Source organism: Fonsecaea monophora, assembly GCF_001642475.1.
Source record: "Fonsecaea monophora strain CBS 269.37 chromosome Unknown Scaff130, whole genome shotgun sequence".
In the NCBI taxonomy this organism is placed as follows: Eukaryota; Fungi; Ascomycota; class Eurotiomycetes; order Chaetothyriales; family Herpotrichiellaceae; genus Fonsecaea; species Fonsecaea monophora.
In genome coordinates this window covers 1-25,551 of record NW_019174061.1, presented here as the reverse complement: position 1 = coordinate 25,551, position 25,551 = coordinate 1, and the positions used below count along the sequence as shown (strand labels likewise).

Sequence of the window (25,551 nt, the reverse complement as noted above, 5' to 3'; positions counted from 1 at the left end):
AACAAGTATGATTGTGAATTCCACCCGGCTGTCATCAATGGTAAGCAGCAGATATATGTTCGGTCAAAGGCTTCAGGTGTAATTTAAGGGCCCTGGATCGTTCTACCCGTCAGTGGTCTTCTCCTGTGGTGGTTTGGACCGAAGGGCAATACTCTCTACCAGGTGGAATTGAACTGACCACTTTGTGATACTAACATACGACATCTGGGTCAGATGCATGTGTAGACGTGACAATCCCTCCTAGGAGATGCTCTCTGTTTACTTTTTGCTGCGTTCTGCAACCCTCGACAGGAAGCTCGTTCCATCCTCCCTCAACCTTCCATAGTCTAGTGTCTAAACTGTCCGGTTGAGAGTCGAGCCTCTCTCCACTCCTTGACTTTTAAAGTGGGTGGTCTTTGGACAGGCTTGTAACCCTGCATCTAGTAATGTCCATTCTGGAGGTGTTTGCAGCATTTGCAGTGCTTGGGATGTTTGATATGTATGCAGTGTTTACAGCGTTTCTCCTGTTTGGGCAAATGTCGACAAAATGTCACCAGGACGAAGTAACAAATAAAGAATCCCTTCAAATCTCAACAAATTCAATCATTTTTTAAAGGACTTAGCTTTAACAGCACAACTATCCTTCAAAGTCTTTGGCATCCCTCTCGCTCGTTTAGGGAATCCTGTGAGCATTGGTGATAGAGGCAGCCAGCTCGGACGAGGCCGTCAGAGAGCCTCGCAACGAAAAGGAAAAATATAAGCGCCCTGTTCTGCTCATCTGTGCTACATAGTTGAGGGTTTGAAGGCGCCTCTTGATGCCGTCATCGATTGACAGACTTTTTTTCGAGGAGGGAGAACGACAGCTGTATCTGGTTTCTTTTGTAAGATAAAATAAGGGAGGTGCCGATTCCCTTCGACCACGCCGACCAATGAAAATGACAGCCAAACATGTATTTTGGTTATGTGTTTGACAGACGCCTCAGCAGGGATCTGTTGGTCGCAGAAACGTTCATCTGCAAATACCTATCTCCGGTCTTGATCCCATCCCGGCCAGATCTCCTGGGACAGCTTGTTGACCAGGTCCAGCTTTGCCCACATGAGGTCTCTGGTCATGCCGACTCCGCCTTCGGAGTGGTCACTCGCAAAGCCACACTGGGGCGACACGGCGAGGTTGTCGCGGAGGGCGTCCTCCCTGGTCCTCCCGTTCCCCTGTCCCTCGGCCACCACGTCGGCCGCCTGGTAGACTCGGTTCTTCAACTCGTCCAGGTCCTCCATCTCGGCGGACTTGGTTGTCACCACGCCCAGGACCACCGCCTTGTCCGCCGGCAGGTACTTGAGGGGCGTAAAGTCGCCGGCCCGGGGACTGTCGAATTCGAGATAGAACAGCTTGTACGCGGTCTCGTTGAACAGCTTCCTCGCGATCCGCTCGTAACTCCCGCTGGCGAGGCCCACGCCGTTGGGGAAGTTCCCGCGACAGATGTGGACGCCCACGTGGAGGTCCGGGGGTAGGTCCGTGATGGCGTCGTTGTGGGACCGCACGTACAGCTCGAGCAGCCGGTCGAGGTCGACGCCTTCGTCCTGGCACGTCTGGATCCACTCCTCGTCGCAGAAGAACGACAGATTGGGGTCGTCGACCTGCACGACCCTCAGGCCGTGCTCGTACAGGGTCAAGATCTCCTTCCTGAGAGCGGCGCTCAGATCCCGCAGCAGCGCCTCGTCGCTCTCGTACAGGTCGCGGTCAAAGGGCTGCTTGAGCTGGATGTGCCACCAGCCGGGCGGCGGGACCGTCATCTTGGCGTCCCTCCATCGGTCCTCTGGCAGGAGGCTGCGGAAGTACAGCCAGTCGTCCAGGTACGCCGAATTTTCGAGGGTGACCTTGTTCGAGGTCGGGAACCCCGCATCGCGGCCGGGGAGACCCCATTTGATCAGGGGCCGGTTCGTGGGGAACCCGACCTTGAACTCGGACATGGGCGTGTACCGCACCGTGAAGCCCGAGAGCGACTCGAAGAAGTTGCCGTAGAAGATCCCCCGCTCGTACTCGCCCGTCGTGATGGGCAGGACGTGTCGCGCGAGCTGCTCGCCCACGACGTCTTTGATCGCCTTTGCCTGCTCGGTCCGCAGGACCTCCATCAGATCGACATCGCCGGACGAAGAAGCCGCAGTGGCATCGCCTGCGGCAGCAACACCCTCTTGATCGCCTGGCCCGTTTCTGAGCCGCGCGCCCTGGAGGTTCGTGTTGGTCCTCGCATCGACCAGACTCTTCGGCCGGAGCAGCGACCCGACCTGATCGGCTCGAAAGGGCGGTGCCATGACGAAAGCACTCGTGGATTGTGGTAAAAAAAAACCTCCCTGTGAAAACTCACGATTCGAGCTCGTCGGATACAGCGTCAATTCTTGTTCTTGGGTCTCTTTTCGTGAGACAGAAAGACGTCGTTTCAATACAATATCGCGTGGGGCACCGACTTCGGACCTTTGGGATTTTATATTGCAGCCCACATGGAGGGGACTTGTTGCCAATGACACCATGTGGGGCCCCTTTTCATGTCTACAGTCGGTCTTGATATGTTGATATGGACGGGAACATCCATCTCTGGGGGGGCGTGGGCCTCCTTCAAGCAGGGTGTTTCACAAAGGGGTGTGCGGGGACGAGATTCCAACGGCTTTGGCCAATCTATTTCCCAATGTTGTCGGAGCATCGAGAGAAAGCACCAGTGCCGGATCACAAGATAAAAAATGTTCCAAACCCATGGGCACGATATGCTTCCCGTCTAACTGTTTATGTTGTGATCGCATGCACGGTTCGGTAGTTCCCAGAGCCTTCTGAACGACAACTCTTGCCAATTGTTCTGATTCATCTGCCAGAGGAGGATGTAAATATGTACACATCTTGACGCCATACACCATCCCAGAGGCAACCTGACCCCTTGGGACCTTTCATCAAAGCAACCTCTTAACGCAATTATTCACTTTTGTTACAACGCACGTAACCTCGAGACATGTAATATGGAGCGGAAAGCATTCGTGACTGTCGTATAGAATCAAGCAATATTACCAGCCATTCCCTAGTGCTGAATTAGTCGACGGGTCACCGGAGGACGGACAACAAGCTGAGCCAGCTCAAGTGGCGACAAGCAGGCAGACTGGACTTACCAGGAATATGGCCTGCACTGCAAGCTGCAAACTCCATAATCCCACTTTCTTAAACCGTCTCAACCGTGCCTGCTCATCTGTCACATCTCTTGCGAATGCGTCGTACACTTCGGCTGACAAGTCATCCATCAATCCGGAATCAAAGACGGTCCAACTGCCATCAAAGTCTGAGAGTCGTTTGACAACCCGACAGTTGATTGGAATGAATGTCCGCCGGGAATTGATGTAGGCGACAATGGGACGGATCAGTGCGTTGTTGATATATGATAGGTCGCGGGTGAAGATGGGGACGACGGCGCGAACGTCGTTCAAGTGGATGCGGAGATCCATGACTATGAATCGCTTATCCTCTTCTCTCACCGGTTGAGAGTTGGGATTCGACAACACAACTCCACCAGAGGCAACGGGCTCGTCTTGTTGGGGACTCTCGCCGTATCGCTGTTGCTCAAGATGTTTCCTCGAGGTCAGTGTAGCTTCCATTCGTTCATAGAAATCAGTCACGACCTTTATAACAGATTCCTCGCTGTCGTTGGGAATCATAATATCCGCCACAATATCAACGTTGCCTTCATGAATCCAAGATAAGGGACCGACCACCCCACGGTTGATGTGGTCGATGTTTATGCCATCAATGCGAATGCGCGATTGTTTCTTCCAAGGTTCGTTGGACGGATCTTCAGGGTCGTAAAGTACTGTGCCAGTATAGGAGTGCGTCTGTCGAGGATGAATAGTGAAGAGGGATTTGTCGAACTCGCCCGTGATGTTGTTCGCACAGAGGAAATCATAGAACAACCACTGCTTCCGCAATCTAGGCAAGTCGGCGTTGTAAATACTGACAGGGAACGGCCGGAATCCTTCCGGCTGGAGGATTGTGAGCAGAAGATCTTCAATTTTGAAGGATTCGATCTCGAAATCCCCAGGGTTGTGTTCATGTCTCAGCGACTTTGGATCAATCTCTTCGCCTGTCGCAAAAACATGAGTTCGATCAACAACCCCTCTCACGTGTTTAACTTCCACATTTTGTAAGAGGCCCTTGGAGTTCCACCATTTGCTAAATGAGAGGGTGACATTGACTTCCCCGATAGTGATATCGAACTGTGTATAGTTCTGCTCTTCTGGAGGCACGGGATCTTCTGCCGAGGATGCTTGGGCAGCTGCTTCGGGGGATCCTTTGGTAACTCGGGATCGGACTCGGCCGGGTCTCCTGGAGACAAAGACGTTCTTGAATGTGATGACCCCATCACCCCACTTAGGGACAATGGCAGACTCGAAAACGACCTGAAGGCCAGATGACTTTGTCAAATAATTCCCAATCCAGCCAGCAAGAGTCTCTTGTGCAAAGACGGTGTTGATGGCTAGAATGGCCAACGAGACAAATGTCGTCGTACCAACAACAATCCAGATGACATGGCCTAACGCGATCCACGAGATGAATCCGACAATCTCATCTAGGTTGAACGGCCTCGTACTCTTGATTGTGAACCATTTAAAATGTACCTTGAGGCGAGACCAGAATCCTGTGGCCGCAGCCAGTAGTTCTTCCTTTGTAGGACGGTGGAACTGCGGCATGTGCAGTCTATCGTAGAAACGACTTTGATAGAAATGAGGCTGCCCCGAGCCAGGCTGCGAGTCAGCTGGTTTTGCTGAGCCAGATTCAGGCGCATTTTCTGCTCTCTCTTGTTTTGTGCGTCCCTCGCCTCCATTCTCGGACTTTTGTCTTCGGAAGCGTGTAGTATGAAAATCTCGCCGCCGGACCAAGGGTGGTATTCTGCCTTGGCTACTACGGACGCAATTCAAGCCCCTCCCAAGACCCAACCGTCCAGGATCTGGTATGTGTCCATCTTTTCTAGAGTACGCTCGCAGCCAAGGTAGACTTGATCTCAACGGGGATTGTGTGCCTTGCCCAACAGAAATTTCAGTCGAAAATGATCGAGTCTTGACAGGAAGCTTGTTGGGATGCCACAGTCGGCGCGCGGTGTTATTCAGCGTCGTTAGGCTTGATATTCGTCTGGGTATGTGGTATCTGAAGCTTCGGGCGGACGCAGGTAACCTTTCGACGGCTTTTGTCGACCGCGCTGGCGCACAAGCAGCAATTCTCGAGACATGGCGCATGCCTTGGACGAAGGCCTCTGTCATGATTGAAAGACCATATCGGCCGATGGATGAACACAATCCTGGTTGAGCAGAAAAGGTCGTTGTTGGGAGATGGTGTGGTCGAGGATGGCGAGTAGTGCAGAGAGACAAAATGCATGTGCAAGATGATGCAAGTTTATGCGGAGATCCACAATCATTTCTTCAGGTGCGGAGAAAACTTGCACCTCACGAGCTCAGCATGGCTGTCGCCTTGTCGCCTCGTCGCCTCACAAAGAGGGTTGAACACGTCAAAGGGCAAGCGAGTGTTCTTCTTGTCATTGTTGTACAGTTCACTGCTATTCACATCCCATACCGCAGCATAGACTCCTTCAATGCGCTGTCGTGAGATAACATCCTCGTTGTTGAAGTCCCGATCGTCCGAGAACGAACGCAGACCCTCAACATACCCTAACGTGCCTGACAACGCCTGGTCAACATGCCTTCGCATTCCACGACTCAGACTGAACGCTTGAAATGTCCCCTGTGAGCCTGAGACAGAATGGACTAACAAGGAAGGGAGTGGCGTCTCAAGGCCACCGTCCAGTAGATTCACATGCGCATACTACTCTTCTCATCGATGCGTCTTCGCCGAAACCTCACATTTCATGCTCTCGTTCGCGAACGAGATCTTCTACGTCTCTCTTTGCGATCTATTTATTCCGATAACGATCATAGTATTACAAGCATGCCTCCGGGTCCTAGGGCAAGGCTGGCTCTTCGATTTTGTGAAGGTCCTGGCTCCGTAAGCGATCGAATAGCCGGACCAGTGGAAAGCCGGAAACCAATCTCCAGCTAAGCGATCTGAAAATTTGGAAACGAGTTTTCTTTACCTGCATATAACTCACCCGTACGAAGAAGGCTTGCACACCAAAAAAGAATGCTACGGCATTCGGCACGCTTTGCCAAACTCTGGGCTCAAAAAGAAGACGGTCTGGGCACTTGGCCTCCAGACAAAACGGGCATTGAGTTTGCATCGTCTGACTTTGCCAGTCCCCAAGATAGGACTAAGCCACCTACAAGTGCCAAATAGCAGCAGGTCTAGAACAGAATGCCAGGACGCGGCTCCAGCACCAACATCAAGCCAAACGTCAAAGGCCAATGACAACCGATGCCTACATGTTCTTGCACGACTATTACTTTCTGCCCAAGTGAACAAGCACAGGTATACTTAGGGGCCAAAAAGGTACACCAACATCATGTGGCGCAAGCATTACCCAATACGCTATCACCATGTCTTTGCGATGGTTGCGGTGTTGGCGGAGGCGGACTGCAATCACTGCCTCTCAGCCGCGGCAGCCGAGTGTCTAGCGACTGGGGATAAAGCTTTCTAGAGTTCCAGTACGAGGTGGTTCGGCTGTCAGTTTGCTCTTTCTCAGGAACACGGTTCTCAATCAGTGCTCCCCATTCACCTCATACACGATGTTCTGGATAACTCTCACGGCGATCTTGCTCGCCGTCTCCAGCGTCCAAGGTGGACTATTGCGATCCTCCATCACTCAGTGGTTCTGGCAATCCTGTAATATGCAGTCTCCCCGCATTTGGTAGGGCTATCACTAATGTTTCAGCTACTGTCGTTGGCAATTGGCTTTACATTTCGGATGGGGAAGCGTGGGAGTGGACTAACGGGACACTGAGGTCCTTCTATCGTTACGTTACCACCACTTCCCGACAAACGAGACCTCGACGAGACTGACTGTCGCAGTCTGGCCCACCATTTCGGTCGACCTCTCCCAGTCGTGGACCAATGTCACGGTCTATATTGCAAACAACTCGGAGCCGGACCCGGACATGCCACACCGCAGATGGCCCGCGACTTGGTATGATGATGCGACGGGCAAAGTGTACAGATATGGGGGTTGGGGATACAATAGCACGGACTGGACAACCGATCTTTGGTCTTATAAACCCGGCGGACGCACCATCTACTGGTCCCAAGAGGTCTCACCTGTAACAAATGGGCTGTCGTTCGGATCCAATGCACCCTTTTCATCAGCCTGGACAGTCGGCAACTCAAAGTTGTACAGCTTGGGAGGTGCCATCTCTAATGGGGCAATACGCGACCCAAATTTCATCGTCCCTGGCTTGGTGACGCGTGACTCGTCGACTGGGCGCTGGAGTAACTCTACAACCAACATTCCAGACAGCTCGCCATACTTCACCCAGGCAAAGGCTGAGTTTGCCTCAAACTTTGGGCAGGAAGGTTTCATGGTTGTTGTCGGAGGTGCTAATCCAAGCCGACAAGCCTTCGAGTTCCAGCAAGAGACATCATTACGCGACATGGCGGATATTATCTTATACGACGTATCCACAGGGGAGTGGTATGTCCAGCGAGCGACCGGAGATATCCCTCCACCAAGAACACAGTTCTGTACGGTAGGAAAGGCTTCATCTGACGGGAAGACATACGAGCTGTAAAGCATATCCCTTCCGTACCTGGAGACTCAGACTGACGTGACCGTGTTAGATTTGTATATGGCGGCATGACGAATACAACAAACGACCTCAACTATCCTAATGAGCCTGGGTACTTGAATGTTTATGTCCTCTCCCTGCCTGCGTTCAGATGGTTTCAAACCCCTGCCTCAACGACGACGCGGCGGTGCAGCCACACGTGTTCCATCATCGGCAACAGGCAGATGATCTCTATCGGCGGTCGTCCGCCTAGCACGTTGAACCAGTTCGGCGCCGATTACGACGAGTGGGCTAGTGGCATAGGGATTATGGACATGACTGAATTGCAGTGGAAGGACCACTATGACGCTGCAGGTGCACCATACAAGCGAGCGCAGGTAATCGACAACTACTACAACCAGAGTTATGTTAAGCCCGCGTGGAGTGATCCTGTATTGGCAGCACAATTTGGTAAGTGTTCCTATGCATCTCCACGCGCAGGGATAGAGGGACAGTTTCAGTAACAACAAAAACAGCATTTGCCGGCCCGACTAACGCCACTACCACCACACCATCGACGCCGACGACACCGGAGGAGACAAGCCCAGTGCACCCTGCTGACACATCAACATCGCCTCCTGGTCCTAAGTCTCATACCGGTGCCATTGCTGGCGGTGTCGTCGGCGGCGTTGTGGGCTTAGGCCTGATTGCTGGCCTCGCATACTTTCTAGGGACCCGTCGTCACCGCAAAACAAGCGCCACAAGAGAAGCCGTCCCTCCACCATCCGAGCCAAAGTCTTCGCAAATACCCAACAGTCCGTCGTCAGGGCAGAAACCATCACCAGAGTTTACTCAAGCGCAAGTCTTTGAACCAAGTGAACTTGAAGGCGAGACTCGACAAGTAGCCGAATTGCCGGGCTATTATGGGAACTTTGGGCCAGGACAAAGATAACATATGAAAGCGGAGCTATGCAGGGGCTGGTATAGTATGTATGGAGTCCGCAGGCCCAAGCTGGGTGTCATTCAGGGTCTTTTGAGCTGGTGTTTTTCCCGGTTTGGAGGCGTCATAGTCTGGCTTTGTGAATAAGCTTGATGATTTGAATGATTGGTTATCATGGCAGCCATCCGCGACTTTTCAGTGTATAGAATTTTGATCAAATGGTAATCAAAACATCCCATGTTGTCTCTACATCGTCACAATAAAGAATGACCTTGCTAGTAGTTTCTCTGGTGGATCGATCACAATGTGCTGGTGGAGAAGTCAGCCTGAGTTCACATGTCCCCACAATGCGATGTAAAATGTGTCAATCTTGCGGAGAAAATTATTTCTGTGAAAGAACGAGTCAGAGTGTATTATTGGAACTCGCTATTAGATCTATCGACTGCCTGGTCCGCTTTGATACTCACCATTACTAGCGCCTTGGCTGATATTTCACATTTCTTTTACCGAACATCAACCGCGCTACACAAAATCAGTTGTCGACTGGGAATCTCGAGAACTCGACAACAGCGCAGGCGACTACAGTGTGTACGACATTAAGGTCGAGACGAGAACAATAATTCTTATATCTAGTGATCAACAATGCCTGCTCCGACGGCGCTTCAGCGCGTGCCTCCAGAGACTATCGCAGAATCTGCGTCCCAAGAACCCCACCACATGCATCCTTCCGCCGAAGAAAATATCGATGTGGACATAATAACAGCACCGCAACCGGAGATCATTGTACCGCAGACACAAGAAGAAGAAGAAGAAGAAGAAGCAGACACGGCGATGCAGATGGACGAAGAAGGCCGGCCTCGCTTCGCACCCGCCTCGACATCACAAGTGGGATTCGAGACCGCAACGACAACTACGACGCCGGTCTTAAGAATACAATCTCGCAAGGTGCCGGTGCCGCCGCACCGCATGTCGCCGCTGAAGCAGAGCTGGACGAAGATCTACCCGCCGCTGGTGGAGCACCTGAAGCTGCAGGTGCGGATGAACGTCAAGTCCAAGGCGGTGGAGCTGCGGACGTCGCGGTTCACGACGGACACGGGGGCGCTGCAGAAGGGCGAGGACTTTGTGCGGGCCTTCACGCTGGGGTTCGACGTCGACGACGCCATCGCCCTGCTGCGCCTCGACGACCTGTACATCGAGACCTTTGAGATCAAGGACGTCAAAACCCTGCAGGGCGAGCACCTCGGCCGCGCCATTGGCCGCATCGCAGGCAAGGATGGCAAGACCAAGTTCGCCATCGAAAACACCTCAAAGACCCGCGTCGTCCTCGCCGACACAAAGATCCACATCCTCGGCGGCTTCCAGAACATTCGCATTGCCCGCGAGGCCGTTGTCAGCCTGATCCTGGGCGCCCCGCCCGGCAAGGTCTATGGGAATCTACGGACAGTGGCGTCGAGGATGAAAGAGAGGTTTTGAGACTCTCTCTCTCCCCCTCGCTCACCCACCAGGACTTTTTCTTCACTATTACCCATGGCGCGATGCATCAAAAAGCCTCGGATTTTTCACGAGTGCATATGATATGAAGCAATGATAAAATGGAACCGGGGGGCGTTCGGGATGTTGGATCGGTTTGCACGAAAACAATGAGGGGGACAAAGGTGTGAGTGATCTGCCGCCACTACTCATGGAAGCTCAGGCATATTGTTACAATGGAAAAGGAACAGAGATAGAAACCGACCGATGACTGCCCCTGGTAAAACTAGATTAGCCTAACCGATGTGGCTTCGGATTTCCAGCCTGATCCCATTTCGCGCCGAGCTATGCATACAGCAACAAAGCCTCCTTAGAAGCTGAGTCTCAAGTGTGGTTCTAATCCCTCTTGAGAGGTGTGAGTGTCTCCTCTATTCCGTCCTTGGTGATGACCAACATCTGCAAACCATCGCCCACCTCAATATGTCGTTCTGTCGCACTGGTAAATGCATCCTTGACCAATCCTACAACCACATCCTTCGGCAGACTCTCGATCGGTCTCTGCTTCAAGTCAAGTCCCACACCTGACGCCGGTATGTACTGATTCTTGTAGTTGACCTGGTTGTCCAAAAACGGCATGATCAAGCTCGCCGCTGCGCCCGCGGCCCGGCACTGTTCTCGCTCGTAGCTCCCCACAGGATCGTACGAGTATAACGCCCCCTTACCATCCTCGTCCAACCCCCCCAGAATCGCGTGCACGTAGTATGGGAAGAATCTTTTCTGATATAGGATTGTGGAAAGACGTTGCGCGCACGCCTTGACGCTCATAGGTTTGTTGTGTTGGTATTTGTACATCTTGACGATAGCATCGAGGCGTTCTTTCAGGGCATTGCCGTCGGCTGCGAAGCCCACAACCGCCAGCACGATCCGTGATGACTGCTCGTCGGACCCGTCCTCTCCAATACGGAACAATTTGGGCACGTAGCGAGAATTGATGTTGTAACCAGAGGTAGACCGCGTGTCGCCGGCGAGGATGGCAAAGTCTGCACCTGTGATGCCTAGTGTGGACCCGCCGTTGTCGGTGTATCTATTCCCAGGTCAGTAAAGGTTACTGGAGTTCAGAAGACAATCGTGAACGAACGGATAGAAGGCATGTTGTTTGGCTCCTGAGGCCTCTTGTGTTGTTGCGGTGTGGTTTGCAAAGGAATAGCCCGGTTGATCTGAGGGTATGCGCTCTGAGTTCATTAGAGACGCCATGGGTGCGGATATGTTTTGTATGTTTGAGGGTAGATTAGTAGAGGAAGAGAGGAAGGGAGATCAAGGTGCTGAATCTTTCAATTCATCAATGACCTTACACCCAAATGATTGTCCCGAGTACGCAACTGCTCTCTCCGCCTAGTTGCACCGCCACACCTGTGGCTGGTTACGCCAAGCAGACACGAGCGCCACATATGGTGTGGGCGACTTTTGATCTTTGAACAGGATCAGCACTGGGCTTTGAGCTTATCGTCCCATTAACCATTACTTTGCGTTCAGTCTGTCTAAAGGACGGGAAGAACGTTCAAGAAATGAGTGGGCTCGTCAGCTATGAGAGTAGCAGCGATGAAGAGGGGCTACGCACCCCAGAGGCCGCACCCGGCATGACAGCCAAGGGGAAACCAGCTGTGCCAGCCAACTCCGCAATTCCAACTGAGGGCATCGAGAACAGTAGCGACAGCCAAAGGTTGCCAGCGACAGACACGGGCGCCAGCACAGGCATCGGCAATGGGCCAATCCTAGGTCCCACCATGCCGGTTCAAATGCACAGCGAGGACGATATTGTTGAGCAACAGAGCTCTACGGAAACGTCACAGCGACACATGTCCGAGCGGGAAACTATACATGTGCTTACACAGGCGACCCATCCCATGACGGCCATTCCACCCTCTCCCCCAGGTTCTCCTGATCCCGCACTGGACGCTAAATTCAAGCGCTTTGTGGAGCTTAAGGCTAAAGGAGTTCATTTCAACGAAGACCTCGCGAAGAAGTCTACCTTCCGCAATCCTGCGTTATTGGCTACTATGATGGCTCGGGCAGGAGTGGACGGCGACGACCAATACAGAACTGCTCTACCACGGGAAGTCTGGGATCCGTTGGGGTTTCCTCCGTCGGGCTACAAGGAGGAATTGCATCGAAATCAGCAAAACCTACGGGAGCAAGACTCAAACCTCAAGAAAACCCTGTCAGCTGCCGGAAAAAGAACCATCGAGTTCACCTCAGGCAAAATATCTGGGACTTCCAGCAGGGAATCGACGCCAGGAGCGGCTAACAAACGAAAACGGCCTGGGTGACATGTTTCCCGATCTCGCATATTTGAGAAATGCTACCAGGGCTGACCAGAGCGGGATCGAATTTGCAAGGATACCGAGAAGCGAGTTGCCCTCAATGCAACCCTCCGAAAGGCATCCCTCATCACTGCAGGCATAACATGCTGGTGTGTGCGGAGCATTTGGCAAGCCAAAGGATCTTTCTCAATAGGTGTGGTCATGAGCCCTGTGCCTCGAGGTTGTAGAAGAGGGACAAATGGCCAATCGCGGTCAGTCTGATATCATGTCTCGAGGCCGTGCATGTTCCCAACCCGGAAGGAAGGTCAGCAAGAGTAGAGAGCTGCTCCCTCAAGAATAAGGGAAACGCCCACTACAGACCACTCAGTGGTGACCAAAAGATCGGTCGGTGTGAAAGGGTGTTGGTGATGCATATCCAACCCTGAAAAGGCGGACATGATTGGACTGAGGCTAAGCCTAGGGCAGGCCAATCATACGAATGGACTAGGTGTGCTCGGGTTCCTGCAGCTGAAACGATCCGAGCGTCGGCTTGAGGTGGGAGGGTGACTCTGGCGGCGTCTGGACAGAGAAAAGATGTCCCCTTGCCCACCCCTATGTTGAAGCTCACCCCCTCCTTTCTTGCAATACGAGTATTAAAGCAGGGGAAGGGACCAGGAATTTCTCGATTGGCATTGTGCCTTTGCCAGGGGGGCCGGTAACCTTCGCTTCGCTTCTCGGATTTTCAGGGTCCAGAATCTGATCGGCGCCGGGAGAATGACCAACAAGGAGCTCCAGGTACTTGAGGATACGAGAGGGGTGCAGCGCTGGACCGTTAATTTAGACGTACGGAGTAGTTCTGTCAAAGAGGAGGGTCGCGTCGGTTACATCTCTGTAAAGCTTGGTCAGAGGTTTGGTCTCCAAAAAGCGGGCCAGGCACGTTTGTTTCAAGCATTTCCCGCGAGTGTTTTAAAACCAATTTGCGCAGATTTCTGTCGTTGCAAAATGCTCAGATACGAGTCCTTTGCGCGGAAGTATTGACGAGTTGATTGGCGCACGGACCTCAAAAAGAAGGACGATAGACAAACGGGTGTCGGTCAGCCGGCTCAGTGTTCCTGCTGGAGAGATTCCTCTATCTCTGACCTGACGGAGATGTTCATTAGGCGAAGGTGGAGAGAGGTACAATCTTTTGGTGCATGATTGCGTCTTTGGTAGTGGCTTTGGCGCTGGTTTGGGCTTGTCGTGCTGCCAAACAAGTGGGAATCCGTGGGAACCGGGGGAGAGGTGACAGCCAGTGGCAGCGCAGAGGGAAGATTGGCAGGCAAACGTTCCATTTTCTAACTTCTCTCCACCTCCACGTCTTGTTCTTCGTATTGTCCAACACTCGTCCACGTTGGGCTCTGACGGCCAATCGCCTGACGTCTGGGTGTGCCCTCGGCGCTTACGGCCACCACCTGAAGCTTGCCCTCTGCTGCAGTTGTCACTCGTTCTTTTGTGAGGACGCACGAGTAAATCGACACCGACTTCGACACTGTCTCCATTAGGCTCTTCTGCGCCCTCCGAGCCTCTAGGAACTTTGTCAACTCGTCCTTGCGCCGCTTCGCACAGCTGGCCTGTCAGCGGTCTCCAAGTGTTTCCCCCCCGTTACTATTGCCAGTAATGGCCCAAAGTCTAAGATACAACCCCCCATTCCCTATGCAGCCTGATCGAGTTGCCTGAAATGTCCCAGTTGACCGCCGACACACTCCCCCCTCAGTCTCCCCAGGATCGTTTGGCTCAAACAACAGCTGTTGTTTCACCCTCCTCGCTGGCCACACCTCATTCGTACGTTCTAGCCTCCCGCAAACCACAGAGTTCCGCCGTGCTACAGGGTAGTTTAATCCCTCGAGACTACTTGAGCTCGTTGTCCAGCTCGAAGCCGACACCAGCACAGCAGAGTAAGATCGAGGAGGACGACGACTTGTATGGGAAGGCGCCTACACCTCATGGTTTTGGGAAGAGACTCGTTAAACATACACCGGAGGGTGAGGCTGCCCTGACACGGGAGAAGAGCAACGACAGCACTGGGCCGTATATCGAGCAGGAGTCAAGCATATCATCTGGCTCTCAAGGCCACAAGGACCAAGGGGTTACAGCACTCTCCGAATCCCCAAAGTCGTACGCTTCTTCCTCGACCAGTGTGCACCCACCAAACAACATGCCGCGGACATCCTCCATCGACTCTGCCATATCTAATATCTCCAACCCTTCACACCCCCAGAGACATCCTGGGGATGTCAAGGAGCCCACAAGAGATGAAGTGCATAATCTCATTGCCACGGCTGGGTCTGCGGAGAATCTAATCCAACACCTCCTCAAGGATAAAAGTCACGCTGCGGCTCAAAATGCCCAACTGTGGAAACTCGTTGACAAGCAGAGGGCACTCTTGTTGGGTCTGAACAAAGACCTCGAGCGGTTGACGAAAGAGAGGGACAGATACAGGAAGAAAATCAAGGAACTGCATCCTCAGCCCTCTGCGTCGCAGGCGGACCGTCTCCGGCATGAGGAAGGAAACTCGCCTCAGTCCGAGGGGGAAGTATCGATCGTCCCCAAGGATTCTGGACAGGGAACAAGTTTTAGGGCAGAAGGGCACACTCTGGGCACTAGTGTGGGCACTATCCAGATGCAGAGCTCACCCATCGATGCTGCCATGATGCCATCACCCCTTCACCTACAGCAGCAGGGACCAAAAATGCAGAGCTTGGCCACTCAGCTGGCACAGCCCTCGTTTGCGCTCACCGAGGCAACTCCGCTCGCAGAGAAGCCAGCGAAATCTTTCCAGGCATCCAGGAAAGCACCGCCCAAACCGCTTGACCTGCGCCCAGCAAAAGAGGACTTGCAAACTCACCAAGTCATAGTCCCGAACGAGGCGATTGTCAGTGGAGACGAAGACGAGGAAGAGCGGGAACATGTCCAGAGAGGGCGAAGGAAAACTCGTGAGGAAGATGACCGAGACCGCGAACTTCTTGCCCTGAAAGAGCAGGAAGCGAGAAGTCGGTCTAAAAAGGAGAAAAAGGCAAAGCCTGAAGGAGAACAAACCACTGCCCCGGATCAGATGCCTCATCCAGCGGCTGTCGCTGAAGTTAGCCAACCCTTACCTTCGAGACAAGATCATCTCTCCCCTGCCTCGATCACGTCAGGCTCAACGAGATCTTCTGCTCAACTATCGCTACCTTTACGAAGTCCCGGTCTTCCAATGAGCCCTCGTCCCATGATGGGATCTGTGCTTCCCATGTCGCCACGTGCTCCTGGAGGTAACTTTCCACTTTCGCCTCGCGCGCCAAAGATGCCTTTACCTATGCCAACGACACCTGGTCAACAAGCACCTAACCCCCAGATGTTGGCACAAGCACAAGCAACTACTTCTAATTCTCATATGAAGACAGGCCCTTCGTCCCTGTCGAAGATGAACACTACCGCTGGTGCTGAGTTAGATCGAGGTCAGATCCATGAGTCTCCCCTGAGTCCGGGTGACGTGCCGGTAGTGAGTCGTGGGCTTGTTGATCCGAGTTGGCCTGACCTGCTCCTGCCACCAAACGCCTTACCCTCGATCCAGGTGAAAGTCGCTTCTTCTCGATTGCGACCCTCGAGAAACAGCATGCTGGGACTGAGGATGCCAGAGGAAAACGCTGTTTTCAGCCTATCGGTCTTTGAGCGTGCGACATCATCTGAGCTTTGGCGCGTGGAGAAAATTCCCACTTCACTTCCAAATCTAGAACAACAACTGAGATCTCGTTGTTCCGATCTACCAAAACTTCCCGACCGAAAACTCTTTTCAGGTCATTCACCCGCTGTTATTGACTCAAGAAGAAATGCGATTAATGACTACTTTGAAGACTTGCTGGATACCCCTATGGATGAACAAGCAGCTGCGATCATCTGCCGATTTTTGTCGACAGATGTCATGGAACCCCAACTCACCAGCATCTCACATGAAAAAGAGGATGCACAAAGCAGGCAGGTACCACAATCGCACTCGGGCATTCCAACCAAATCCGGATACTTGACCAAAAAAGGAAAGAATTTTGGAGGATGGAAGTCCCGATACTTTGTTCTCGACAGTCCAGAGCTGAGGTATTTCGAAGCACCCGGTGGTGCACACCTCGGTACAATCAAGTTATTGAACGCCCGCATTGGCCGACAATCACAATCCGAGCCCTCCTCTAATGCAGAGGTAGACTCAGAAAACCAATACCGTCACGCTTTTCTTATCCTCGAGCCCAAGCGCAAGGACATGAATAGCCATGTTCGTCATGTGCTTTGCGCCGAAAGCGATGCTGAGCGGGACGAATGGGTGGAGACGTTGTTGCACTACATCGACGAGAGACCCGTGGAGCCAAGGCCGCAATATGGGGCGGGCATCCAGTCTTCACACGCCAAGGAGGTGAAAGGGCCTCAAAGATTGGGCCATGAAGACGCAGAGTCTAAATCAAATGGAAGTCCACACACCCATAGCAACACGCCTTCACCCTCGATCGCGTCTAGCCAAACCCCGGAACTCCTCCAGGAATCTGCACAAACCTCCAAACCGTACAATATCTCAGGCCCCATGAACGGCGCTGTCATTTCGGATGCTGGAAGCTGGGGCAACAAATCTGCGAGTAACAATAGTGGGAGCAAAGAGCGTGAGCAGAAGAAGCGCAACCTGTTCTATTTCCGGAAGCCGTCATACGAGCAACTAGCCACGGCGCAACCGGCTCATCCCAAGAGGTCGGAGCTCAATGCTCACCGAGGTGGGCACGTTAGACCGGTGTTCGGAATGCAACTCCAGGAGGCAGTGGAGTACTACTCACCGGTGGACGCGGAGGTCTATCTTCCGGCCGTGGTGTATCGCTGCATCGAGTTCCTTCGCACCAAGAATGCTGCCAATGAAGAAGGCCTGTTCAGACTTAGCGGGTCGAACATTGTGATCCGGCTGCTCAAAGATCGGTTCAATACAGAAGGTGATGTTGATCTCCTGGCTGAAGATGAGGACTACGATGTGCACGCTGTAGCCTCGCTGTTCAAAACATATCTACGCGAACTACCGTCGACGATTTTGACCCGCGAATTACATCTTGAATTTCTGAAAGGGTTGGAATTGCCAGAGAAGTCACAAAAGATTGCGACATTCAACGTCCTGGTACATCAACTGCCGAGTGCGAATTTCTCCCTGTTGCGCACGCTTTCACAGTATCTGCTTGAGGTGGTGCAGAATTCGGAACGGAACAAGATGACCATCAAGAATGTTGGTATCGTGTTTTCTCCGACCCTCAACATCCCGGCGCCCTTGTTCGCCTTGTTCCTGACGGATTTTGAGGCGATATTCGACAAACCCACCGATGGGGAGTCTGTTCGGTCGACCGAGATCGAGCGTGGGGAGGGGGCTCTCACGCCAGAAGACATCCGATCTCCGCGGCGGCAAATGTTCACTGACTTGCCGACACCCATGTACAATCAAGACAGTTTTGCTCACAATGCCCGAGTTACCCACGCAAGTGCACGAGCTGAGTATCAACTTGATCCCTCGCATGACCTGGGATTTGCACCGATCCAACCATCGTACGAGTCTCGCCAATATGTATCGATTCCACATGAGATGCCGATGAGCGCACCCAGATACCCGCCACCACAGCCTCCCCAGCAATATGGGGGAAGCAGTCAGTACGGAGGCTCAAACAATATGATGGCTCCAGAAAACGCCGCGAGTGCCAGAGCACGACGCCGCGAGAGCTCGATGTTGTTCATGTGAATGACCACGTCTCGTCCTGACGAGTTCAGAGAGACGGAAAGGTGATGCACACCTTTCACACCATTGCTGGATTGTTATTGTTGTCTTTCATTTCCAAATACCCCATTTTGCAGGCGGGTTTTATCTTCGTGCGGTTTCCTTTCCTCTCGCAGGAAAATCATTTTGTCCCAGGGCAAGCATCTGAGTGAATCTAGCTGTTTTGTACTATCTCCAAAGAGAGGAAGCGGGGCGGGGACCTTCTTCGCCAGCATGTCAATCACTTAATGAAAGCCTTTTGAGTCCATATGAAATTTTGGGGGCATGAGTGATGGGACGAACGAAAGGATACGAATGTGAAGATTGTTTAGATGGTCAAAGATGATAATCAACTTAGCTAGCGAATTTGGACCAGTAGCGGCGGGATTCAGCTCATGAGGTTGAAGGATGAACGGTCAATCGATCAATCGACCTGGTCTACCAATGACTTTGCCCTTGGCTTGTGAATCTTGCATCCTGGCAACATTGATCCTTGTCGCCAACGGTCGATCAGCTGAGTGAGCGACGCCGCCGTACCAGGTACAGGCCACGAGTCGTCCTCACGACGGTGACCAAGTAGTCACACGCCACATATGATCCTCCTTGCAGGATCTGTCCCTAACAATGATAATCCTGGCGTCGTTCAGCATCCTGATGGTGTTTTAGCTCTTCCCCTCGGGCAAGGGCTTAGTCAGTTAAAATTGGTCCGGGGTAACAAAAGTCAGCAATCCCGGAGTGCATGTAACTTGTTTGAAGCGAACGGCAGCGGAAAAGGAGGCCATCGAAAGGCGAAGACTCGGATAAGGCACCCGATGCTAAAGATACCAACGTCGGGCCTTGTAAAGTTTATCACTTATTATGTACTCGTAATTGAATGCTCAACCGCTCAAGACATTGTTGTATCCCTAGATACCTAGATGAGTAGCAGGCTCCTTATTACTTTCCAAATGACATGGCCCTCCTTGTCATCCGTCACCGACCACACATTCTCTATTTGACACGTCACCAACGTTGGGAGGACAGGTTTCCCAATCAATTGAACGACCCAACCCCCTTGCACATCTGATTCCCCTGAAAATCAACAGGCTCCGTCAGCCTCACCAGCCTTATGCATTAAGGCCTGACCCCTTTAGGACTCCGTTGCAACCTCCGATTGGCCGAGTTGGAGGGTCTGGAGGTTAGACTCCATCGCGCGGCCGGAGCTAGTCCAAATATAGTACTTTGTGGATGCCGGGGTCCGTTGCCCGCAGCTGCCACAGACGAGACAGACCAGTCAGCCGCGTGCTGTGGTGCCTCGTTCGTTTCGCTACAACAAGCCTCCAGCAAAGCCATTAGCCAAGTCACCCTCCCGTTGTCCAACTAACAGCTTGTTTTTGTCGCTCTCACTCTTGGGTCGTTTGGACAAGCAACCCCCCTCCCCTTAAATTATCTTTTTCTGTCTCCTGCTTCGTAGCCTGAGCTTGAGTTCTCCGTCGAATGGCGCCCTTGCGTTTCCGCCACTCTTACGTCCTAAAAACTCATGGCCGAGTGCTTGTGGGAGCTGAAGATCACGATCCGGTCTCTTAGCTCCAGGGTATGAGTCAAGAGGGAAGAAATCAATCCCATTGAACAGTTCTGTCCGACTTACTGAGCCGCTGTGCAAGGGATTTGAGACTTGACAAACCCTACCGAGTACTCGTAGACTCTCAAACGGGTAGATCTGCATTGTTGGAGGATCCAATTCGCGCGCTCCCTCTCTCACTCACACACACACACTCTCTCTCTCGGCCTTTTTTTTGAACACAATAGCCCAATAATACCTGTTGAAGACAATGCCAAAAACAAGAATCGGGTTTAGTTTGATCATCCTTAGTACATGGGGTGCGGGTTAGGAGACTAGCAACCGCTGGCTCCGCCTGCAGTAAGCGAATCTACTGGTAGCCTTGCCCAGGGGCCGCTCTGTTATACTTCGATTGCATGTTCACGTCACGCTACGGAAGTATCGAGCAACAAGGGAAAGCCAATGGCTATGGGATTGACACTCATTACTAAAAGCAGTAGTCAAGCCCCTCACCTTTTTGGCCTGGCCGGGATCCTGGTCGTTGTCTGCTCGACTGCAGTGACAAAGTGACACGAGCAACGAAAATATTTCAAGACACCCGCGCCCCTGCCTTCCTCTCCCTTCACTCTGGTCTGTGTCCTTCCATCTTCACTTGCGCCTTCCTCTTCACTGCCTCCTTCCAACGGGTTTTTCTCGTGGGTCGCGTTCTGCTGTTCCTTTTTTCCTTCGACTCAGCCCTTCGCTCAGCACCGCGCTCCCAGACATGGCCGACGAGCCAAGTTCACCCAAGGACGTGCCCCAGGTCATGGCCACCGAAGCTCCCAAGGCCGAGTCCTCGGCACCGCCTTCCGTCTCTAGTGGGGAGAACAACAATGAGAAGGCCGCAGCTCACACGGCCACCACCGTCGACCTCGACCGTGTTGGTGAGACGGATGGCTACGTGCTCGATGAAGCCCGCATTCGCGAAAAGTTGGGACTTGCGCCCGATGTTCCCCTCAAGAAATCGAGCGACGGCAAGGTCTTGATTCCTCAGCCCACCGCGGACCCCGAAGACCCGTTGAATTGGTCGAGCTGGAAAAAAGCAGCCATCTTGGTGGTGATTGCGGTCAACGCTGCAACTTCGGATTACTCTGCCGCCACTGGCGCAAGTGCTCTCATTCCTCAGGCGACGCAATGGCGCATAGATCCCAATGAAGTCAACCATGCCACAGCTGGGTATGTCGCGATGGCGCTGGTCAATACGTGGTTTGAGCTAACATGTCACAAGTAACACATTCATGCTGGGTGTCGGTGGTATTCTGACTGTCTGGCTCTCTGCCTGGATTGGTCGCCTTCCCGTTCTCTTCTGGTTTGGATGCCTGTCTGCCGGCACCGCTGCCTGGTCTGCCGCTGCCAAGTCCTTTGAATCATACATGGCGTCCCGTATCTTGAACGGCATGTTTGCTGTTGCAGGCGCAGGTGGTGGTCTGATGTGGATCAAGGACGTCTGGTTCTTCCACGAGCACGCCAGAAAGATCAATATCTGGAGTACTGCCATTATCTTGTCCCCCTTCCTGGGTCCGCAGTTCATGGCCGCCATCCTCAGTGTGAGCACATGGAGGACAGGAATGTGGTTAAACTTCGGCATCATCACATTGGGATTGGCTTTGACTGTCATTCTTGGGGACGAGACATTCTATCCAAGACATCTGATGCCGGACCGAGTCCCCAAGCGCAAGAACCGTCTTCTCCGAGTCGTCGGTGTTGAACAGTACAAGACCAAGTACACCACCAACACTTTCCTGGAAGCTGGAAGCCGATTGGGATACACGGTGCTCAAGCTGCCGGTGTTCCTGACTTGCCTCTTCTACTTCTTTGACTGTAAGTGGGCTTACCTCGAGTACTGCAAGGCCAAGCTGACCTCTTGCAGTCCCATGGACGATTGGAAACAATACCACCATCTCAGTCTTCATCATTCCTGCGTATAACTTTGACTTCCGTAACCTCGCGGCCGTCTACACGGCTCCCGTCGTCGGCGCGATCCTGGGACTTGTCATTGGTCACTTCATGTTCGATTTCATTGCCAAACTGTGGGCGAAGCGCCACAACGGAATCATTGCACCCGAAAACAGACTGGTCATCTTGTGGCTCGTGCTGCCGTTCAAGCTCATCGGCTACAACCTGATCGGCACGACCTTGCATCATGCTCCCGCCTGGTCTTACTGGGTTCTGGTGGTGGGATGGGGAATGCACAACTTTGCCACCATTGTCACCACCTCGGCGGTGGGCGCGTACTTGCTGGATGCATACCCGGAGGCAGCTGGTGAATGTGCTGCCTTGCTCAACTTTGCCAGAACACTGGGTGGATTCATCATCGGGTACGTGTCAATACCTGCACTGTCTATTTGCTTCTTCCACGGGCTAACATTCCTTGTCCATCCAGATATATCCAGATCAACTGGGCCACCAAAGCTGGTACACAGACAGAATATGGCATCCAGAGTGGTATCATGGGAGCCGCATTTTTCTTAGTCGTGTTCCTGCAATTCTTCGGAGCCAAATTGAGGCACGCACAAGGACCGTTGAACTTCAAGACTTATTAGGTCCGGGAGACGCGGAACTGGTTAGGAGTTGGTCGTGGGGATTCCGAATGGATATTATTGCGACCGGGATGTTGGAAAAGAACGGAAGAATAGCAGAGATGATACCTTTAGCTTTGTAGTAGTGTTTAGATGGGATTAGCGACAGATTTACTGAATGCATTCCAACCTCTGCTGGCATCTTTTTGAGGCATCGAAACAGGTGAATGAAGGGGCACCAAAGGGGAATAAATGCCTCGCAGCCACGCAGCCTCGCTTAATCAGCCGGCGATGCCGGATTGGCCCGTCGACGTCATCCTGATTTGCTGCCCGCAGCGTCGACTGTGATTGGGCAGGATGGAGCTTCGTGCTGCTCTTTGCATCAGAAGCAAAACCAAAAGCTCCTCCACCTGTTTGATAAGTTTTCTCTGCCTTTACTACTCTGCGCACCACGATAAGGACCACCCCCGAACCCAAACTCGATTGATGCTCCTCCGAAATGTCGCTGGCCAGGTCGTCTCGTAGCGCTCAGGTAAGAAAAGCTCACCCTCCCCCCGAAACTGCGTCGAGTACTGGAGATCTAATCGCACATGTTTTTCGCTTCTCTTCCGCAGGCGCTGCTCCGTGCTGCTCAGCGGGCAACCAGGCCACACGCAACTTCGCCCTTTCTCGCAAGATGTGAGCAGCTTCTCCACGCGTGCCGCACCTCAGATCGCAACTAATATACTCGTTCTCCCTCCTTCTAGCCTACGCAACGGTCGAATCGGACATCTTCAAACCTACAAAATATGGTGGGAAATATACGGTGACATTGATTCCTGGTACGATATGGCCCTCGAGCTCTACAGCGTGAGTCGTGCTCACTCGTGGAACCCGGCAACAGGTGACGGTATCGGTGCCGAAGTCGCCGAAGCAGTCAAGACGATCTTCAAGGCCGACAATGTCCCCATTGAGTGGGAGCAGGTCGACGTGTCGGGCGTCGACTCGGGAGACAAACACTCGGAGGACCTGTTCAAGGAGTCGATAGCGTCGTTGAGGCGGAACAAGCTCGGGTTGAAAGGTATCCTGCACACGCCCATCGAGCGTTCGGGCCACCAGTCGTTCAACGTGGCACTGCGGCAAGAACTCGACATCTACGCCTCGGTGGTTTTGGTCAAGAACATTCCTGGCTTGGAGACTCGGCACAAGAACGTCGATCTGTGCATCGTGCGTGAGAACACCGAGGGCGAGTACTCGGGGCTGGAACACCAGTCGGTGCAAGGCGTGGTCGAGTCGTTGAAGATCATCACGCGGGCCAAGTCGGAGCGAATCGCCAAATTTGCCTTTTCGTTTGCCCTGGCCAACAACCGCAAGAAGGTGACTTGCATCCACAAGGCCAACATTATGAAACTGGCGGACGGTCTGTTCCGCAACACGGTCAAGAAGGTTGGGGAGGACTATCCCAGCCTGGAGGTGAATGACATGATTGTCGACAATGCGTCGATGCAGGCCGTATCGCGCCCTCAGCAGTTTGATGTTATGGTCATGCCCAATCTGTACGGAGGTATTCTCACAAACATTGCTGCGGCGCTTGTCGGAGGACCTGGTGTGGTTCCGGGCTGCAACATGGGTCGGGAAGTTGCCGTCTTCGAGCCAGGGTGCCGACACGTTGGTCTCGACATTCAGGGCAAGGACCAAGCCAACCCCACTGCTCTTCTTCTTTCGGGCACCATGCTCCTCAGACACCTGGGTCTTGACGATCACGCCAACCGCATCTCACGAGCGGTGTACGATGTGATTGCGGATGGGTAGGTTCCTGCCATATGAGTAAGGACTCGGGCTAACTGGTTTCCAGCAAGGTGCGAACTCGAGACATGGGCGGCTCGGCTACGACGCATGAATTTGTCAGGACGATTCTGGACAAGATGGAGGCGGAGCTGTAAGAACTGTAAGCCAGGGAGGTGGTTCGAGTATGAAGCATGAGACGCAGATGTCAATACAGAGAGTGGCTGGTTGGATGGTGACAGAAGGAACGCGACGTTGACTGGTTTTTTTCTTGACATTGATAGCCCAGCATTGATGTTTAGACATGGATTCCTGATTTTGATCTTGATTTCGGGAGTCTGCAATGTGCAATATGTTATATGCAATGTGCGATATGCAATATGCAATTCCTCAATGTGCGAATATACCGAGTATTCTCTCCCTACAACACATACGACGGGTACATGTGAAGAACGACACAAACGACACAATCGGATATCATAACCGACCGGACCGAGCAGGATACAAGTACAACGTGAGACATACAAGTCCAACACGCACCATACAACATGCCCCATACCATGCGGCCTGTCTTGCCTGTAGATCGATGGTACGAGGTACATGTAAAGTTAAGCTCGGTAAAGCAAAAAATACTTTTCACAAAAAGGCCCCATCCACTGATACCTTCTGTGCGCTAAGCCTCGGCTCAGCGATTCAACAACTCGTCCGTGGCTTGAAACCCCACTCTCTCACTCTTTTGAGGGGGAGAACCGATGTCAGAAGGTCCCAGTCAACACTTTCTTCACTTGATACCTGGTCTGGCACTGGCAACTGGGCACTGGCACTGGGTACTGGCAACTGGCAACTGGCAACTCGCGAGACTGATTCAGATTGGTTGATCACTACCAGGAAGTGAAGGTGGGTGTGTTTTAGTCTGGGTTTTGGTATATGTATATAAGAACCTAAAGAACCCTGGGATATTCACGGCCGAGGTCATTGATTATTACTACTACTACTACGACGACGACTACTACTACAACAAAAAGGTACGAGGTACTCTACTACGTGTATATTTATATATACGTATCATTTATTCTCGATTCATCTCACTTACTCACTTACTTACTCTTTCCCTAGTATCAATCATCCACTACTTGCACCGGTTCATATCCTAGGGAGTGTTACCTAGGTAAATAGTGTCATCTACCTCACCACCTCACCTCTCTACTTGACCTATTCTCACCTGTTCCACCCACCGAACAACCACCACCAACCACCTCCCCCAAAAGTCCAATTTTCAACCATGTCGTCTTCGTCGTCCGTCCCCTCCCTCTCCACCCCGCTCACCAAACTCCTGGGCATCAAGTACCCGATCATGCTGGCGGGAATGGCGCGCACCTCGGGCGGTCCGCTCGCCGCGGCCGTGTCCAACGCCGGCGGCATCGGGACGATCGGCGGCTTGGGGTACACGCCGAAGCAGTTGCAGGAGGTATGTCTCCCCCTCTCTTTCTCTTGTCTTACCTCTGTCGAGTGGTTTTTATTCTTTTTTTTTTTTTTTTGGGGGG

At 52.7% G+C, this 25,551-nt stretch overlaps 9 protein-coding genes across 9 annotated transcripts; 6 read left to right on the top strand and 3 right to left on the bottom strand.

Annotated features, from left to right (window-relative positions):
- Positions 1-1,002: 1,002 nt before the first annotated feature.
- AYO21_10745 (hypothetical protein) lies at positions 1,003-2,289 on the bottom strand (the record flags this gene model as incomplete). Its single annotated transcript, XM_022660654.1, has 1 exon — positions 1,003-2,289. The coding sequence occupies one exon, from the start codon at positions 2,287-2,289 to the stop codon at positions 1,003-1,005; it is 1,287 nt and encodes a 428-aa protein (XP_022507024.1).
- An 807-nt stretch (positions 2,290-3,096) lies between these two features.
- AYO21_10744 (hypothetical protein) lies at positions 3,097-4,698 on the bottom strand (the record flags this gene model as incomplete). The annotated part of the gene is made up of 1 exon (XM_022660653.1): positions 3,097-4,698. The coding sequence occupies one exon, from the start codon at positions 4,696-4,698 to the stop codon at positions 3,097-3,099; it is 1,602 nt and encodes a 533-aa protein (XP_022507023.1).
- Positions 4,699-6,681: 1,983 nt separating this feature from the next.
- Positions 6,682-8,605, top strand: AYO21_10743 (hypothetical protein; the record flags this gene model as incomplete). The annotated part of the gene is made up of 4 exons (XM_022660652.1): positions 6,682-6,778; positions 6,965-7,673; positions 7,727-8,124; positions 8,190-8,605. 4 exons carry the CDS (start codon positions 6,682-6,684, stop codon positions 8,603-8,605), a joined length of 1,620 nt encoding a protein of 539 aa, XP_022507022.1.
- Positions 8,606-9,235: 630 nt separating this feature from the next.
- Positions 9,236-10,066, top strand: AYO21_10742 (pre-rRNA-processing protein PNO1; the record flags this gene model as incomplete). The annotated part of the gene is made up of 1 exon (XM_022660651.1): positions 9,236-10,066. The coding sequence occupies one exon, from the start codon at positions 9,236-9,238 to the stop codon at positions 10,064-10,066; it is 831 nt and encodes a 276-aa protein (XP_022507021.1).
- Positions 10,067-10,459: 393 nt separating this feature from the next.
- On the bottom strand, positions 10,460-11,317 carry AYO21_10741 (hypothetical protein; the record flags this gene model as incomplete). Its single annotated transcript, XM_022660650.1, has 2 exons — positions 10,460-11,147; positions 11,202-11,317. The coding sequence occupies 2 exons, from the start codon at positions 11,315-11,317 to the stop codon at positions 10,460-10,462; spliced, it is 804 nt and encodes a 267-aa protein (XP_022507020.1).
- A 311-nt stretch (positions 11,318-11,628) lies between these two features.
- AYO21_10740 (hypothetical protein) lies at positions 11,629-12,390 on the top strand (the record flags this gene model as incomplete). Its single annotated transcript, XM_022660649.1, has 1 exon — positions 11,629-12,390. The coding sequence occupies one exon, from the start codon at positions 11,629-11,631 to the stop codon at positions 12,388-12,390; it is 762 nt and encodes a 253-aa protein (XP_022507019.1).
- A 1,690-nt stretch (positions 12,391-14,080) lies between these two features.
- On the top strand, positions 14,081-18,130 carry AYO21_10739 (hypothetical protein; the record flags this gene model as incomplete). The annotated part of the gene is made up of 1 exon (XM_022660648.1): positions 14,081-18,130. The coding sequence occupies one exon, from the start codon at positions 14,081-14,083 to the stop codon at positions 18,128-18,130; it is 4,050 nt and encodes a 1,349-aa protein (XP_022507018.1).
- A 2,318-nt stretch (positions 18,131-20,448) lies between these two features.
- On the top strand, positions 20,449-22,267 carry AYO21_10738 (hypothetical protein; the record flags this gene model as incomplete). Its single annotated transcript, XM_022660647.1, has 4 exons — positions 20,449-20,900; positions 20,953-21,545; positions 21,595-22,042; positions 22,108-22,267. 4 exons carry the CDS (start codon positions 20,449-20,451, stop codon positions 22,265-22,267), a joined length of 1,653 nt encoding a protein of 550 aa, XP_022507017.1.
- An 804-nt stretch (positions 22,268-23,071) lies between these two features.
- On the top strand, positions 23,072-24,165 carry AYO21_10737 (isocitrate dehydrogenase [NAD] subunit 1, mitochondrial; the record flags this gene model as incomplete). Its single annotated transcript, XM_022660646.1, has 2 exons — positions 23,072-24,030; positions 24,078-24,165. The coding sequence occupies 2 exons, from the start codon at positions 23,072-23,074 to the stop codon at positions 24,163-24,165; spliced, it is 1,047 nt and encodes a 348-aa protein (XP_022507016.1).
- Between the last annotated feature and the right edge of the window lie 1,386 nt (positions 24,166-25,551).